The following is a 16,185-nucleotide window of genomic DNA, read 5'->3' as shown; positions in this document are numbered from 1 at the left end:
AAGCACTGAGGATGTCACCTAGACAGGGACGAAACATCTGCAACACAAATTCCCAGCTCGGCGAACAGAACCACAACATGCTAAATTGCCCGTTGGTTTAGGCGCATTAGTGAGGAGTAAATATAGGGTGGGGGAATGGGTTTGGGTGGGTTACTCTTCAGAGGGTCGGTGTGAACTTGTTGGGCCCAAGGGCCTGTTTCCATACTATAGGGAATCTAATCTAATCTAATCTACTTGAGATGATTCTGAGGGATAAGATATACATGCATTTGGAAAGACAGGGTTTGATTAGGGGTAGTCAACGTGGCTTTGTGAGTGGGAGATCATGCCTCACAAATTTGTTGGAATTCTTTGATGAAGTGACCAGGAAGGTTGACAAAGGCAGGGTGGTAGGCATAGTCTATATGAATTTCAACATGGCCTTTGATAAGGTTCCACATGGTACGCTGCTCTGGAAGATTAGATCGCATGGAATCCAGGCTGAGTTACCAAATTGGATTAAAAAATTGGCTTGATGGTAGGAAGCAGAGGGTAATAGTGGAAGGATGCTTGTCAGACTGGAAGGCTATGACTAGTGGAATGTGTCAGGGGTCAGTGCTGGGCCCATTACTGTTTGTTATCTATATCAATGATTTGGATGAGAATATACAAGGCATGATGAGTAATTTTGCTGATGATGCTAAAATAGCAAGTATCGTGGACAGTGAGGACGGTTATCAGAAATTGCAGCAGGACCTTGATCAGCTGGGGATGTGGGCTTAAAAATGGCAAATCAAGTTTAAAATAGATATGTGTGAGCTCTTGCGCTTTGGAAAGTCAAATCCAGATAGGAGTTTCGTGGTGAATGGAAGGGCCTTAAGGAGTATAATGGAACAGAGGGATCATGGAGTTCAGGTTCGCAATTCTCTGAAAGTGGAATCACAGGTAGACAGGGCAGTGAAGAAGGCTTTTGGCACAGTGGCCTTCATCTGTCAGGCCACTGAATATAGAAGTTGGGTGGTTATGTTGCAGTTGTAAAGGATATTGGTGAGGCTACAGTTGGAGTAGTGTGTTCAGTTTTGGTCACCTTGTTCTTGGAAGGATGTTATTGAACTGGAAAGAGTGCAGAATAATTTACAAGAATGTTGCCTGGACTCAAGGGTCTGAGTTATAGGGAGAGGTTGGACAAACTCGGACGTCTTTCTTTAAAATGTAGGAAACTGAGGGGGGAATCTTATAAAAGTGTATAAGATCATGAGAGGCATGGATAGGGTGAATGCAGTCATTCTTTTTCCCAGGGTTGGAGAATCAAGGACGAGAAGACATCTTTGTAAAGTTAGAGGGTAAAGAATAAAAGTGAACCTGAGGGGCAACATTTTTACACAGAGGGTGGAATGTATATGGAATGAGCTGCCTGGGGAAGTGGTTGAGGTGGTACATTAACAATTAATACATGGATAGGAAAGGATTAGAAGGATATGGGCTAAGTGCAGGGAAATGGGGTTAGCGTGGATGAATATTTTGGTCAGCATGTACCAGTTTGGGCCAAAGGGCCTGTCTCCGTGCTGTAGCCTCTATGATTCTATGACTCTGGAGGAAATTCGGAGGAGGTTTACTAGATTGATACAAAAAGAAACTGCTGGAAAAGCTCAGCATGTCTGGCAGCACCTGTGGACAGAAAGTGAAGCTAATGTTTCAGATCCAAATGACCTTTCTTCAGAACTCCAAGCAACTTCTGAAGATGGGTCACTGGACTCGAAATGTTAACTCTACTTTCTCTCCACAGATGCTGACAGCCTACAAAGTTTTTCAATCAATTTCTATTTTTGTTTCTGATTTCCAGCATCCACAGTTCTTTCACTTTTTTTATTTTACTAGATTGATACCTGGCATGAGTGGATTCATCAGCAAGGAAAGAAAAATTGGACATGGTAGTCTTGTTTCCATTGCAATCTGAAAGACTGAAGGTTGACTTAACTGGTGTCTTTGGGATTCAGAATTTTCTGGAAAAAGAAGGATGTGGAAAGGATGCTTCCTCGTGTGCATCAGTCCAGAACAAAGAGTTACTGCTTTAAAATTACGGGTTGCCCTTTTAGGACAGAGTGAGGAGAATTCTTTTTTTTCCCAGGCTTGTACTAATTTGGATTTCTCTGCCTCAAAAGGCAGTGGAGACAGGGGCATTACATAGTTTGAAGACATGGGTAGATTAATTTTTGATACACAAGTGAATCAAAAGTTGTTGGGGTAAATGAAATTTGCAATTCAAAACATGAACAGATCAGCCATGATTTTACTGCGTGGCATAGAAAGATTGTGGCACTGAATAATCTACTTCTGCCCCTATTTTTATGTTCTATATACAGTATTTGTTTCAAGCTGAGATGGTCAATTCTTAATCTTTTCTCATTCACATATTTCATAGAATGCTCATCTTCTCTCAATATATGATTATATGGTTAATATTCAAGGAATATATATATATATATAGCTTGCCAATCATACTGAATCTCACCTAAATTACCTAACCAACAGAATCCCATAGCCACTCCCTCAACAAGAGATAACCATTTTCTCTGCTTCATAAGCTAAAGAGTAGCCTATTCCATTCTTATCTGAAATTTATTTTTTATTCATTCATGAGATGTGCACAATGCTGGCAAGTCCAGCTTTTGGTCACTCTGCTATTTGCCCATGAGGTATGCCAATATAACTCCAAGTGAGGATCGTGTAATTTTCCAGGGAAGTTTCAGGTCATAGTGCTCTCATTTATCTGTTACTCTTGTTTTTCCTGGCCTTATAGGTTGCAGGTATGAAAAGTACTGTTGAAGGGACATTGGTATGTTCCTGCAATGAATCTCATAAATGGTATACACTTATCACTGTACACTTGTAGCAGTGAGAACTTTTAAAGTGGTTGATGGATGCCGATCAAATGGATTTGTGTTGGATGATGTCGAGCTTCCCAAGTGTTGTTGGAGTTTTTAGCCCTTTTAGCCATCTGTAATGACTTTTCCAGGGTAAGGCTATCACTGTTTGTTACTGGACTGTTCTGTTGCCTTGATTTTATTGTCTAATATATACACCTGACAGTCTCTAATTCCACTTTCCTGTCTGGCAAGACGATGACTGTGAGACCTTCCTCTTGCATTACTGAAAGTTCTTCCTTCAAGTACATCATTTTCCAAAAAATCACTTCCAGAATCACTATCCTCCTTTGCACCATTTTTTTGTACTTCTGATTCTTTCACCCTATTTTGCCAGTACATTCATCTTATTTCTTGTCCATCTCCTGCACATTCAACCATTATTCAAACTTACTATTAGCTTTTCCTTCACATTCCACAATTATTACATTCCTCAATTCATTACAGCCTCTTTGGGAAATATCTTTGCTGAGCACCCATTCTGGAAATGGACCTCTATTGATGATATCTCTCTGGTGTACCAGGGTCACTCATATTACTTCTATCTCGCCCTTGATCTACAGCATCCTGTTTCTCAAAACCCTCACCAGAAAGCATAAGAGCACTTGATGTATAAAATGCCTCATTTACTCCTTTATGCTGTTCAAAATCTGAAATGTTGCAGTTAATTCCTAATATTGAGGAATGTATCTTAACAGTTTGATTGCCATGTTTCATAAAATACAACTTTACCATCACAACCTATTGCTTTAACACTCATACTAAACCACACCTCAGCTCACCTTAATGGCTCAGCACTCTACATGTTTTTTAGATTTTAATTAAATCCTACCTTTCAATAGGTAAAACATTCAAATATACAGAATAAAACCGAACCAATTCTTGTACCGTCCAATGCAGGAGTACTGTCACACTAGACAGAAGGTAATTGGGATTTTGCTAATTGATAAGGATAAATTTGTGTCACAGATAGACAGCGTGGTTAAGAAGGTATTTAGCTTGCTTCCCTTCATTGCTCAGACCTTTGAGTATAAGAATTGAGATGTCCTGCGCTATTTTTATGCTGCAGGACGTTGGTGAGGCCTCTTCTGGAGGACTGTGCGCTGTCCTGGTCACCCCGCTATAGGAAGGATATTGTTACATTGGAAAAGATTTACCAGGATGTTGCTGGGAATGGAAGTCGTGTGCTATAAGGATAGGCTCCTTTTTCACTGGAGTGTAGGAGATTGAGGTGTGACGTTATAGAGGTTTATAAAATCATGAGGGGCATAGATAAGGTGAATAACAAGGGTCTTTTCCCTAGGGTGGGGGAGTTCAAAACCAGGGGGCAAATGTTTAACCTGAGAGGAGAAAATTTTAAAAATGACATGAGGGGCAACTTTTTTTTTCTTACAGAGAGCGGTTCACGTATGGAATGAACTGCCGGGGAAGTTGTGGATTCAAGTATAGTTACAACATTTAAAAACATTAGGATATGTATATGAATAGGAAAGATTTAGAGAGATATGGGCCAAGCACACAGAAATTGGACCAGTTTAGTTTGGGAACATGGTCGGTGTAGACTAGTCGAACCAAAGGTTCTATTTCTATGCTGTATGACTCTTTGACTCTATATTCTCCAATTATTTGGAGTACATTTTTACATGTTGACAATTTGCAGTTTGATCACTATAACATTATGCAGCCTTTCATTGGTTGCCATATTGCTTTTCAAAAACTTTGGGGAGATTAAAGGTAAGATGAATAAGGATGCAAGCAGATCTGAATATCAGCAGAAGACAAAATCAGAACAGAACAGTGGGATAATGAATCCCAGGTATTCAGAATAAAAGCAGCTATCGTATTCACAACCATAATGTTCATATTTTTACACACATTTCAACTCATTTTTTGGAAAATTTAACTTATCAGTCAAACTCAAGTCCAGCTCCTATCCATTTTTGCACATTTTTGTCCATAATATTCCTCGTATCCTTGTTACGTATTATTGTACAAACACGAAACTAGCAAATAGCTCTACAAAATGAAAGATGAAAGTATTTCTATCTTTGTCCCATGCTTCCAGATATATGGCAGCTGCCTTGTTTAAGCCATGTACCAAGGCAAACTGGGGAGTATGTTGCAAAATTGTTTGGTACATCAAAGAATACCTGAAGCACTAATTAATTGTTCACCCAAGATTCAATTTCCTATTATTTATGTTCTAAATTCCCTCTGCTCTAATAGCCAGGTTTGCTTTCATCTTTACCTAATAAAATCAAGTACTGCAGATGCTGGAGCTCTGAAATAAAAATCAGAAGTGCTGGAGAAACTCAATGTTTTGTATGCAACAGGGTTAACATTCTCAGTTTGATGTGACTCTTCTTTGGAGTTCATCCTGGCTTTAACACTTCCATTGTATTGATGCCTGCATTTAGTACCTAAACCATTTTAAAATCAGGAAATCTTTGAGTTTTACATTCTTTTTACAATTCCAAATCTCATTTATTCCATGAATATTGAAGGAAATGACAGTTTCTCCATGACGTTTTTTTTAAGGCTGCAGACATTTGACCCAGAGGGGTCTTCTTCTCTAAGAACTGAACACCAGTTAGAATCAGAAGCCTGTCAATATGAGACACCTCAGCACAACACTAATTTAAATGTCAGTACCAATGCTGGGATCCTCAAATTGAATTGCATCAATTTTTTTATGCAGTCAGTTCAAGTTCATATTTCTTGATGGCATGATCATTAGTTTTCTGTATCAAATTCTCATCATGCCTGGGAAGCATTTTATAGATTGCTTCTCTTGTCAATTCCAACAATTCCAACAATCATTCTAATGGAAGGCCTAAAACATCTCATAAAAACTTAACATAGATTTCTTACTGGAAGTGCTAAGGGAGCCTTGTACCATGCTTTCTCTCTGGAAGAGGCACGCCCACATATCCGACTCACTCTTTCACTGGTCTTGCAATTCAGACTCCAAGAATTAAGTATGCCCTGACAATTTACAGTTGCTTACTGTCATTTTCTATTAAGACCAATAAGTTTCTAATTTTCTGTCTGAAACAGTTTCTTGGGTTTCAACCATTGACATTGGGCAGCCATCCTCTGCTACCACACCAAACTCTAGAAAGTTAGGTAAAGGAGGAATAGAATTGGAACCTTTGTTTGATCATTCTTTTACAGAGAAAGACATTGCAAATAGGAATTGATCCCAAACACCACAATTTGAGTCTATTTTCATTTAATGGAATATGAGGGAGTCCCCAGTTAATTGTATACAGGTGGTGGATATTAAGTACAATTAATACATCAATAATAGAGACCATTTCAGGAAGAAAAAGATACAATTGAATCAGGAAGAAACCCAGAGAGAGCATGGTTGCAAGATTTTGGGATCACTACTAATGGTGATTACAAACACGTGGAACTGGATACCATGGTGAGAGTCAGATTCAAAGATGAGTCTGTTAAGAAATAGTTATGCTTTGGACACAATGGTAGGTTCCCTGCCTCTCAGCCAGAAGACCATGGTTCAGGTCCTACCTGCGCCCGATGTATCAAAACATGTCCGAATAGGTTTATGAGATAATTACAGAACAGGGGCCATTGTGGCAAAGTGTTAGTGTCCCTACCTTTGAATCAGAATGTTTGGGTTCAATTTTCACCTGTCATGCTGTACGATAACAAACCTGATCAAGTTGCTTAAAATACTTATGTACAAAAATGCAGGGAAAACTCAGCAAAGAGTCATAGAGCACGGAAACAAACTATTATCCAACTATTCTGTGCTGACCAGGTATCCTAAACTGATCTAGTCCCACTCGCCAACATTTGGCCCAAATCCCTCTAAACTCTTCCTATTCATATACCATTGAGATGCTGTTTAAATTTTGTAATTGTACCAGCCTCCACTACTTCCTCTGGCATCTGTAGAAAGAGAAAAACAGTTTTAAAAGGGGGTTTTGTTGTGCTTTGGCAGTGTTCTCACCTCTGGGTCAGAAGATCTAGGTTCAAAACCCACCTGCTCCAGAACTGCTTCGTAGCATGCCTGAACAGGTTGATTAAGAAATCTACAAGCTGGTTAAGATTATGTGCATGTTTTTACTATTTTAATGTTTTATTACAAAAGTTACAGAAACATTATGCACCTTTTAGATATAATTAATCAACCAATATTAATGGGAACACATTTAATTAAGACCACAATAATACAAAAGATGTTTTACTCTGTTGCCTGGAGATAATATACAGAACAGATATAGTAGATTCATTGTGGGTACAATATTTGTTAGATTAAGCTCATAGCTTGGCATAGTAAAAACATCAGACAGCTGTTAGAAGTGTGCATCTTGGTACAAATTTTACAACAGTGAACATTACAACCTTTCATCAGCTCATTTAGATTTATGATAAACTAAGCATAAAGCTATTATTTCCACCTTTAATATGAAGTTGTCTTCTGGCTGCAGGTGCAGTTCTGAAATAGATTGGCGCACCATCTGTTCCAAATTGATATCTTTCGTTTGTGGTACCTCCAATGATGGGAAAAGATCACCAATCAGACCCAGAAAGATAGGAACATCGTTGGTGACAATTTTTGGTAGATTAAAATCTCTAAGAGCATGCATTAGGACCTGGAAAACAGCAACAGTGCTATAAAACAATGACAGAACAATAACATTATAACAAAAGATATTAAGTTAACAAACACAATAAATTATTGTATAATTAAACAATTATAGTGCATATGGTTAGTTAAACTCAATCTGTGGCATGGTACTCTTTTTAAGTTTAAAATTGATGATTAAAATATCTATATTGAATTCTGTTCCTTTTTGTTAGATAAACAGACCAACTGGGGTAAGAGCCTGGTCACAGTGTTTGTCAGACTACTGATAGGCTTTTGCAGTACTTTTATTCTGAAAAAAAACAGATCAGTAAGATAAACAGCATCAGTTCAATGCATTCTCTTGCAAATCTTGCCTTTTCCCTTCAACATACAAATGCTAACAGAAGGAAAAATTTCAGAAGAAGGAACTTTTTAATTGATATTTAGACACATCTAAATGATTAAGCTTAGGTGATTCATATCGAATATAGAGATATTAATATTGAAACATACAATGCCTGATCTTCTCCCTCAGACATCATGGGGGCATCATTCCCCACATGGTATCAGTGACCTAGACTAATGTCAGCCAGAATGATAGATGGCAGTGAACCTGCGTAAGATATCATTAATAATTCTGGCAGAAACCAACATATTAAAGATGGTTAGTGTCAGAAGACTCAATGTCACGTTACTATACTGTATAAGGTAGGAGTAGCAGTTCGCACCACTCTCATGTAAAATACACTAGCAGTAGTGCTAGGTTGAAGAAATCTTCATATATTCAAAGACCCTCCTTCTGAGAAAACAAAGGACAAAATTCCGGTGAGAAAACCATGAGTGTATTTTCAGCAGCTTATATACATGTCCGCTTCCGCAAAAGCAACGGTTGACAGTAAAAAGACTGCAGAAGCAATAGCAGCACCAAACCTATTTGCAAAATCTCAAACCAGCTGTAATCAGCAAAATGTTTTCAAAAAGCTGATTAAGACCAAGCAGTCTCACCAAAGCTGCAAGGGAAAGACAGGGATACAGCGGTTGATTCCAGTCAACTTGTATGAGTCAAACCCCTTAGAAAAACGTGAAGATGTTTTGGTTGCAAAAGGGAAAAGGCTGAGAAATTAAAAGACTTGAAACACTTCTTAAAGGAACAAGTGTTTTACAACTATTTTTTAAAAATCAGGTAAAACTGCAAAACACACTTGTAAAAAGGGCAATTAAGAAAATTAGGGAAATAGAAGCATGAAAAATTGAAATGTGAAATTTTTCTTCAGAAGTGTTTTGAAGGAGAACTGAAATATTTCTTTAAGAAGTGTGAACTGCTCAATGCCATTTTGTTTTCCAATGTAAAATAAAGCAAAGTGCTCAGAAATGCTACGAAGATCATTTCCCTCCCAAACCTCCATCCAGTTGATTTAAATGAGTAGGAAATCTATGGCCTGGCAAAAAACTCCATTCTTACACTGCTCATCTCATTGTAATATTCCTTCAAAAGTTGCACTTCATTCAGTGAAATGCAATCAAATTGTGAACAGTGTACTAAATTTACAATTACTATTAAACACCCTTGACTGCCTTGAAAAGCTACATTTATATCTGTGGAATGTCAAATTTCTCTATTTTGAAAACAAGACATCTCTACAGTCATTTGGTTTAAAATCTAACTGTAGTTTAGCTATGATCTTAATGCAATCAGAAATTATTAATCTAACAATCTGACATTTTAAACTAAAAGTCAATGATTACAGTACTTTTAACGTCTTGGCATGCTGTCTGCAAGAATAGGTCAATATAATTGGCTGTTTACTTTTCTTGCTTATATCAGTTGAGTTATATTCCTGGAAATCCTCAAAACCAGGCATCAGATTCAAACTGTTGTCAAGAAGGGGAACAACTATACCACAATATCATAAGATTTTCATAAGCAGATTTCCAAAAGGTGAACAGTGAGTGTTATTGTTTCACCACTGACCAGAAACATCCTGACTCCCTTAGCACATCAATGTAGAAAATATCAAGCCAAACCCTTCTCCATTGTACCTGAATTTTCATCTCAAATACACATGGATGTCAAAATTGACCTAATATAAAGAGCTTGAACTACAACTTCAACTTACCTGTTCCTCAGGTCTGTTTTGATCTCCTCTCTTCAGTGATCCTGCAACTACCAATACAGATTTTATAGCTCTGAGGCCCCAGTCATAATGGTCCTACAGGATGATAAATATTTAATAGCAATCAAATCAGTGACAACAAAATGTGTTTGAAAAGCATGCTTCTTTTCGTTCTAAGATCTACATTACCTGCTTTGACAATAGCTCACGGCAAAGTGTGTAGAGACTTATAAACTTTCTGGCAAGCTGCCTTGCATCTATAAATCCCTCTGCAACCAACATTATTTCACAGATCAGTTCAAAGTCTGGGATCACCATTGCACAAGGTCTGACAAATTAAAAAAAAGATAAAAGACGCATTAAAATTAGAAAAATTATGAAAATTCAACTCCCATCTTTCTTTAGCTTTTCCATTACCTTTGATGATTTCACCCTTCTTCAGCTCTCTGTTTTGTGACATTTTTCTCTCCTGGGTCTGGTCATAATTGCAGCAATACAGGTACTGCCTTCAAAGGCTTTACCCAGAAAACATCTGGGGTAGATTTTCCCTTTCATAACTGGGATGGTAATCTAGTGGCTTGGATGACATGCCCGATTTAGAACCTTGAAAAATTTAATTCCATTCATTCTAGTGGAGTCTAAATAAAGTATAATCCATTTAAAGCTCAAAATGGCAAAACCTTATGCTTTACCAAAGCTATTCCACCTTGTAGTATTTTTTCATACACTTGCATATTAATTGTCACAAAAGCCATGCGGCTCTCTTCACTAACACCCATTTTGCATTCCCATTCTATACCTCTGTGACTTTCTCTTTCTCCTAGCAATTCATCATTTTACCAGCTCAACCGCAACTCTACTGGGCTCTTCTTCAAAATCCTTGTTTTCCACTAAGTCCCCAAATCCCACCCCGATGTTTGCCACCAAAATACTCTCCTTGTTTCTTTGCAACCCCTACGCTATGTACATCACCTTGGGCATTTTTAATTTCTACCTCAACTCTCAAGTTTTGCAGTCCCAAAATAAAACCAAATGGAAATGCCAAGGAAAGAAAATGGCAAAGAAAGCAAATATGCAATCTGTGACAGGTTTCTATTTCTGCCTAGTGACATTTTGTGAAGCACAAGAAGGTGCAGGTAGAAATAGGACTCATGCCTTTTAATAATCCACTTAACAGAATGTTAGGTTCATCAAGACCCTACGTCAAGTATGTTTTCAGAGAGCTGACTTTTGAAACTGACAGGTTTTGCACTAGCTGTATGCAGGTATGAATCATTGATGGAAAACTGGAAGAGTTTTAAAGGTAAATGAAATGCCTTTGCCTCTTTTACAGTTCATGAACTTATAATAATGCTGTAATTGGAAGGTATAGCTACCTGTTAATGCATTTGCTAGATTGTTAATTCAGCCAATTGGCAAGTTGTCAAGTAAAACATTAACATTATATATGAGCAAAAGTCTTAGATAAACATATTTTTAACCTATTAGAAAAGAACACACTTTGCACTATTGAAAGAATAGCCAAGTCTGATTATTGCAAATCTTTTCCCAGTACTCTCCTGTTTTAACATCAGATATCTGAGGTAGCAGTTATCAGATCAGCCTGTCTAATTGGGAAATTTTATGGGATCTTGGTTGCAATCCACCTGTTTAATCATTTTAAACATACGTTTATTGATTTCACAGCTGAATTTTCTTTGTTTACTTGGGTATTTTAACAGTTTCCAATGACTATTATTGGGCTTGTGAGTTGTGTTCATAGAATGAGAAGAGGTGCAGGCAAAGGGGTGCCTGTGTGAGACTGAGGGATGTAGGTGAGGGAAAGGCGATTAAAAATGTTTAAATTCTCATATCATGATCCTTCCTGATGCAGCTTAATTTTTGTCATTGGTCACATTAATGGGAGGAAATTTTGTATAAACAGAAGTGGGCCTTATAACCTATCCACTCTGACATCATCCTGCTTCCATTCCAGCATTATCTCCAGCAGTAGGTCCAGTTTCTCAGCCAATTTACACCATGATTGCTGAAAAACTTCATTTTCAGCAGCCTGGCTACATAGGTGGGAACACAACAATGATATTATTGCTACTTCCAAGATGTAAACTAGGTTAATAGATTTCTCAATTTTCTGAAATTATTGCCCTCTTACTGTGCCTTAGTTCCTCTACGCATAAAAGTTCTTATATTAATCATATTGTACTATGGTCTACTATTAGCCCTGTAGAATGACCTTAACACTAACATTACTTTGATTGATTGTAGCCTTCTCCTTTGAATTACCAGTTTGAAGACATTAGTTTATCACTAATTATTGGACATTGTGAAAAGTTTATATCCTAGTTATGTCAGTTGTACATTTACCACTCAAAAGTATGACTTCTAGTCATCATTGAGGAAATAGTGTTAATATCACGCACAAAGGAAACAAAAATGAAGGGTCCATAATGAAGAATATTGTCGTGAAATATTAAATGATTTCCATACTTCTGTTCCACGGTGCATGTCGCATTCTTCTTTCTTAATAAAACAAAATAATTTTATACTGGAAACACACACAAAGGTCAGAATTTAATGTTCTCCACAGATGCATGCTGGAAGGCCAGGGGGTCTACTTAAATGCAGAGGAAGTACAGGTATGGAGGCACAATGTTACAATTCCCCCAAAATAAGGAATATTAACTGGGAAAGGAAGGGAGGAAGGATCAAGAAGATACAGGAGGAAGAGCAAAACCATCATCTTGGGGAAGATCAGGAGTTTCCCTACTTCAGCCCAAGGGAAAATCAAAGACTGTTGGTATCATCACCACCAAAGTCTACCAGAGACCTCCATAAAATGAGGCAGGACCGCGACTTCATAGGAAGCACTGCTTCTACTCCTCCAGTCTGCAGAACAGCTCTGCAATCGGTGAAGTATACTCATCTGTCACAGATTGCATATTTGCTTTCTTTGCCCAATTATATAAGGTACTATATCTAAACGCGGCTTTTCAAACTATCAGAAAATTGCTATAAATCATTCACTGCCTATATTAGGTAACTCTAGCCCTAATCCCCTAAAATCAATACTGTTAGTACTAGATAGCTACCAGCTTCTGATTGACTGGCAGCTCTCAGAGATAGGAAATTCCTCGACTTCTTTGGCATGAAATTGAATCTGGGTAGCTCAGTGACTGTAATCAATCCACCATTGCAACCATTAAATTCTGTCCACAATTCTCTGAACATAGAAAATTCATGTTCAACATACTGCAAACAGATTTGAGGATTCTATAATAGTCGAATAAATATCTGCTGTAGGATACATATTTGACCTCACACACTTGGTAATAATGACCTTTTCTGTTGCAATGGAAGATTTCATAGGTCTGTTATTGGAGAAGTGAATTATCAGATGAGGCCAAAGCCTTCTCAGTCACTATTCTATTGCCTAATAACAAAAAAAAAGGTAATAATTATCATGGAAACATTATACTTAATATCTCAATTATATGCACACACCTGAATAGGGCTTTCAGGTTTTCAGGAAGTTCTGCTCTCCCTGCATATCCAGGATTTAGAGTAATGAATATACCCACAGAAGGTTTCAGTTCAATAACTTCTCCGAGAAAATAAAATCTATTGATTCAAAACATACATTAGTAAAAATGTTGAGATCAATCAATTTTCATTTAGATAGATATAATTTTAAAAAAACACTGCATACCGCTTTTTCTTGTTTCTAATTGCATCTTGAATGGTCTTGACTTGTACAGCTACAACTGAAAGAACTTCCACTGAAATACGATTGAATTCATCAAAGCATCCCCATACTCCTGTTTGTGCGAGACCTTTATAAATATTTCCTATGGACTAATATTGTATAAAATATGTTTAAAGACTTACAATAATCACATTCAAACTACATTACATACAGAATTAATCTTTCAGAGGTCACCACAGACACAAGCAAGAAAAACATATGTACCCAGAGAGCTATAACACATAGGGTGCAATGACTCTTTGTCTTAGAGACAAAGTTGTGGGTTTAAATCTCACTCTGCAGAAAGGGTGACAACATCATCAAAGACCTTTTGCACCCGGTAATGATCTCCTATAATCTCTTCTGTCAGGCAGAATATACAGTAGCCTGAACACATGCACCAGTAGGTTCAGGGACAGCTACTTCTTGGCCGTTATTAGACTATTGAATGGACTCTCTAGCCTGAAATAATGCTGATCTTGCTAAAGTTGATCTCTCTTGTATGCCCTGTGCAATGTTACTGTATGCCTCTACCTAAATCTTTTGTTCTGTACATCCTTGCTTACGATGATCTGCCTTTACTGCTAGTAAACAAAGGTTTTCACTGTACTTCAGTACAAGTGATAATAAATAAATCAGTCTTGAACCTCAGCAGTCCACATGTTGCAGGTAGTCCCGCAATGCCCTTTTGGGGAGGGGGGGGGGGGGGGGGGGGTAGGATTTCAGTATTTTGACCCAGTGATAATGAATGCTTGCTGCCAACACAACTTTGATGGAGGGGTACTCACTGCACCTGCTGTTAAAAGACAATATTCTTTAAATCAAAAAATATGTTTTGCAATTTGATTTCAGTTTGCCTATTTAAGGACAGGATATAAAATTAATAAATCACTGATACAGAAAGTATGTGCAAGGTAGCAAAGTGAAAGCAAGCAGTAGCAGCAAGGAGAATATAGAATGAGACAGCCAGGGTGGGGAGGAGAGGAAGGGACAGGGGAGGGGGAAGTGAAAGAGCAGCAGTAACAATGGGTACAAAACCAGGCAGTTCTGGTTCCAACATCCTGTTCTACTGATCTGTAGGTACATAATGATGATGTCAATAGCACTGACTTTCTGTTTAAGTATATTGGCAAGTGATATACTATTTCCTATATTTAAACACTGACTACACTTCAAAAGCCCTTAATTGGCTGTAAGCCACATTACGACATCAAGAAAGATACTATGGAAAGTCTTTTTTATCAGGGTAGACTTTCTGTTTGTATCTGCTACTTTTGCACCTAGATTTGACAGCAATTGGCTGAACAATTAGAAAAAATAAAATCAAGGAACTCTTATAAAAAGGACAGCTATGGTAAAATCAATTTAAATTCTTATTTTTCATAATCTTTTCAGATTGTTCAAATTTCATTTCAACCAGACCAAGCCTCAATCATAAAACAAACTTAAAATAAAAAATGAGATTTTGCCAATTACATTGGCTTTGTCATCAAATCATGCTTTCTCTTTGGATGGAGGCAGCTTTTAAAAGTTGATCATATCAAAATATATTTAAGATCAAACGAGTGTACACCTTGAAGGAATTGCCAGATGGTTCAGTATTTGCAAGTGCAAGTTGTGTTGGTTTATAAACTGAATAACAGCAGTTATTTCATTGTCAAAAGGAAAAAATAATTAGAACTTGGAATAAAGTCACTGTAAGAATTATGTAGAACTTCAATCACCATCTTGAACAGTAAATTAACAACAGAATTTAGACGATGAATTTGTAAAATACTGCTGCAAAAGCTTGCTAAGACAATGGAATTAATTGAATGGCTCCCAGGACTCTGACTTGTGGCAGAATGATTGAGGAGAGGGCAGAATCATAGAAACGCTCAAGATGGAGAGTCTACCACTTTCTAACTGCCTTCTATTAAGTGGGAAGGATTGATAAAAACTGTGCTACCTTAAAAGAGGGCCACTAAAGCACCTCAACCCACCCTTGTTTTGTACGGTCAGTGTGATACCCATGTGTCCAGAGGGATTGCTTGCAGCCTGATATGAGTATCTCTCTCCTTCTTGTGCCCAACAGAAGAACAAACTGGCAGCAAGGAGTGGTCCTGCAGGATGATGTCCTAATGCCTTTTATACCAACGCCACCTTCTCTCTTTGCTGGGACCTGTCTGCCTGTAATTGGAAGATCCAGGAAGGATTCTCCTTCTTTGCCTTCCCGCAGTACTGACAGTCGGCCCTAGTGGTGTTGCCATTATTGGAGAATTGTCAGCCTCTGATGTTGCAGCTCTTAGAGGCTGAAGATCAATTTTGCATGACCCCCAGGACCTCTGCAAGAATGCAACAGATGGCCCAATATGACTTATATCACACTAGACTCCCAGAGGTGGTGTTCTCTAGCCAGTGAACATTGCTGGTGCCACAAATATGAAAGTTCTATCCAATTTGTTGTGGAATCAATCAGGGATACAGTTAAGTTGGACCTAGTTTTGTGCAATAAGGCAGGAATAATTAACAATCTCACAGAAAAAGTTTCATTGGAAGAAGTGATCTTAGTACAAATGAATTTATTGTAAAGTTTGAAAGCTACTCACTTCAGAACCAAACAAAAAAAACTTAAACAAAGCTAGTTACACCAATACAAGAAAAGAGCTGACTGGGGTTGATTGGATAAATACACTAAGAGGTATGGCAGTAAATAAAGATTGGATCAGTTAAAGAAATTATGCAAAATGTTCAACACCAATACTTTCCATTAAAACAACTCAGCAAGGAAGATCTAACAACGCTTTATTGGGGGAAATTAAGAATAGTATTAGTTTAGAAGAAGAC

General features: G+C 37.7%; 1 protein-coding gene across 6 annotated transcripts in view; it reads right to left on the bottom strand.

Moving 5' to 3' along the window:
* Positions 1 to 16,185, bottom strand: part of dnah9l (dynein, axonemal, heavy polypeptide 9 like) — a 427,363-nt gene that overhangs the window by 250,004 nt on the left and 161,174 nt on the right. For all 6 annotated transcript variants that reach the window (XR_006312134.1, XM_043693606.1, XM_043693607.1 and 3 more), the window contains exons 35-39: positions 13,324 to 13,469; positions 13,119 to 13,235; positions 9,807 to 9,945; positions 9,621 to 9,713; positions 7,334 to 7,528 (exon numbers count right to left, since the gene is read on the bottom strand). Coding sequence is in view for 5 of the 6 variants with exons in the window: in XM_043693606.1 (XP_043549541.1) it covers positions 7,334 to 7,528; positions 9,621 to 9,713; positions 9,807 to 9,945; positions 13,119 to 13,235; positions 13,324 to 13,469 (690 nt within the window). In the remaining variant the exon portion in view is untranslated. The remainder of the gene's footprint in view (positions 1 to 7,333; positions 7,529 to 9,620; positions 9,714 to 9,806; positions 9,946 to 13,118; positions 13,236 to 13,323; positions 13,470 to 16,185) is intronic.

This window comes from Chiloscyllium plagiosum, chromosome 7, assembly GCF_004010195.1.
Source record: "Chiloscyllium plagiosum isolate BGI_BamShark_2017 chromosome 7, ASM401019v2, whole genome shotgun sequence".
Classification (NCBI taxonomy): Eukaryota; Metazoa; Chordata; class Chondrichthyes; order Orectolobiformes; family Hemiscylliidae; genus Chiloscyllium; species Chiloscyllium plagiosum.
The sequence above is the reverse complement of the archived record's forward strand: the minus strand, read 5'-3'. Positions and strand labels throughout refer to the sequence as shown.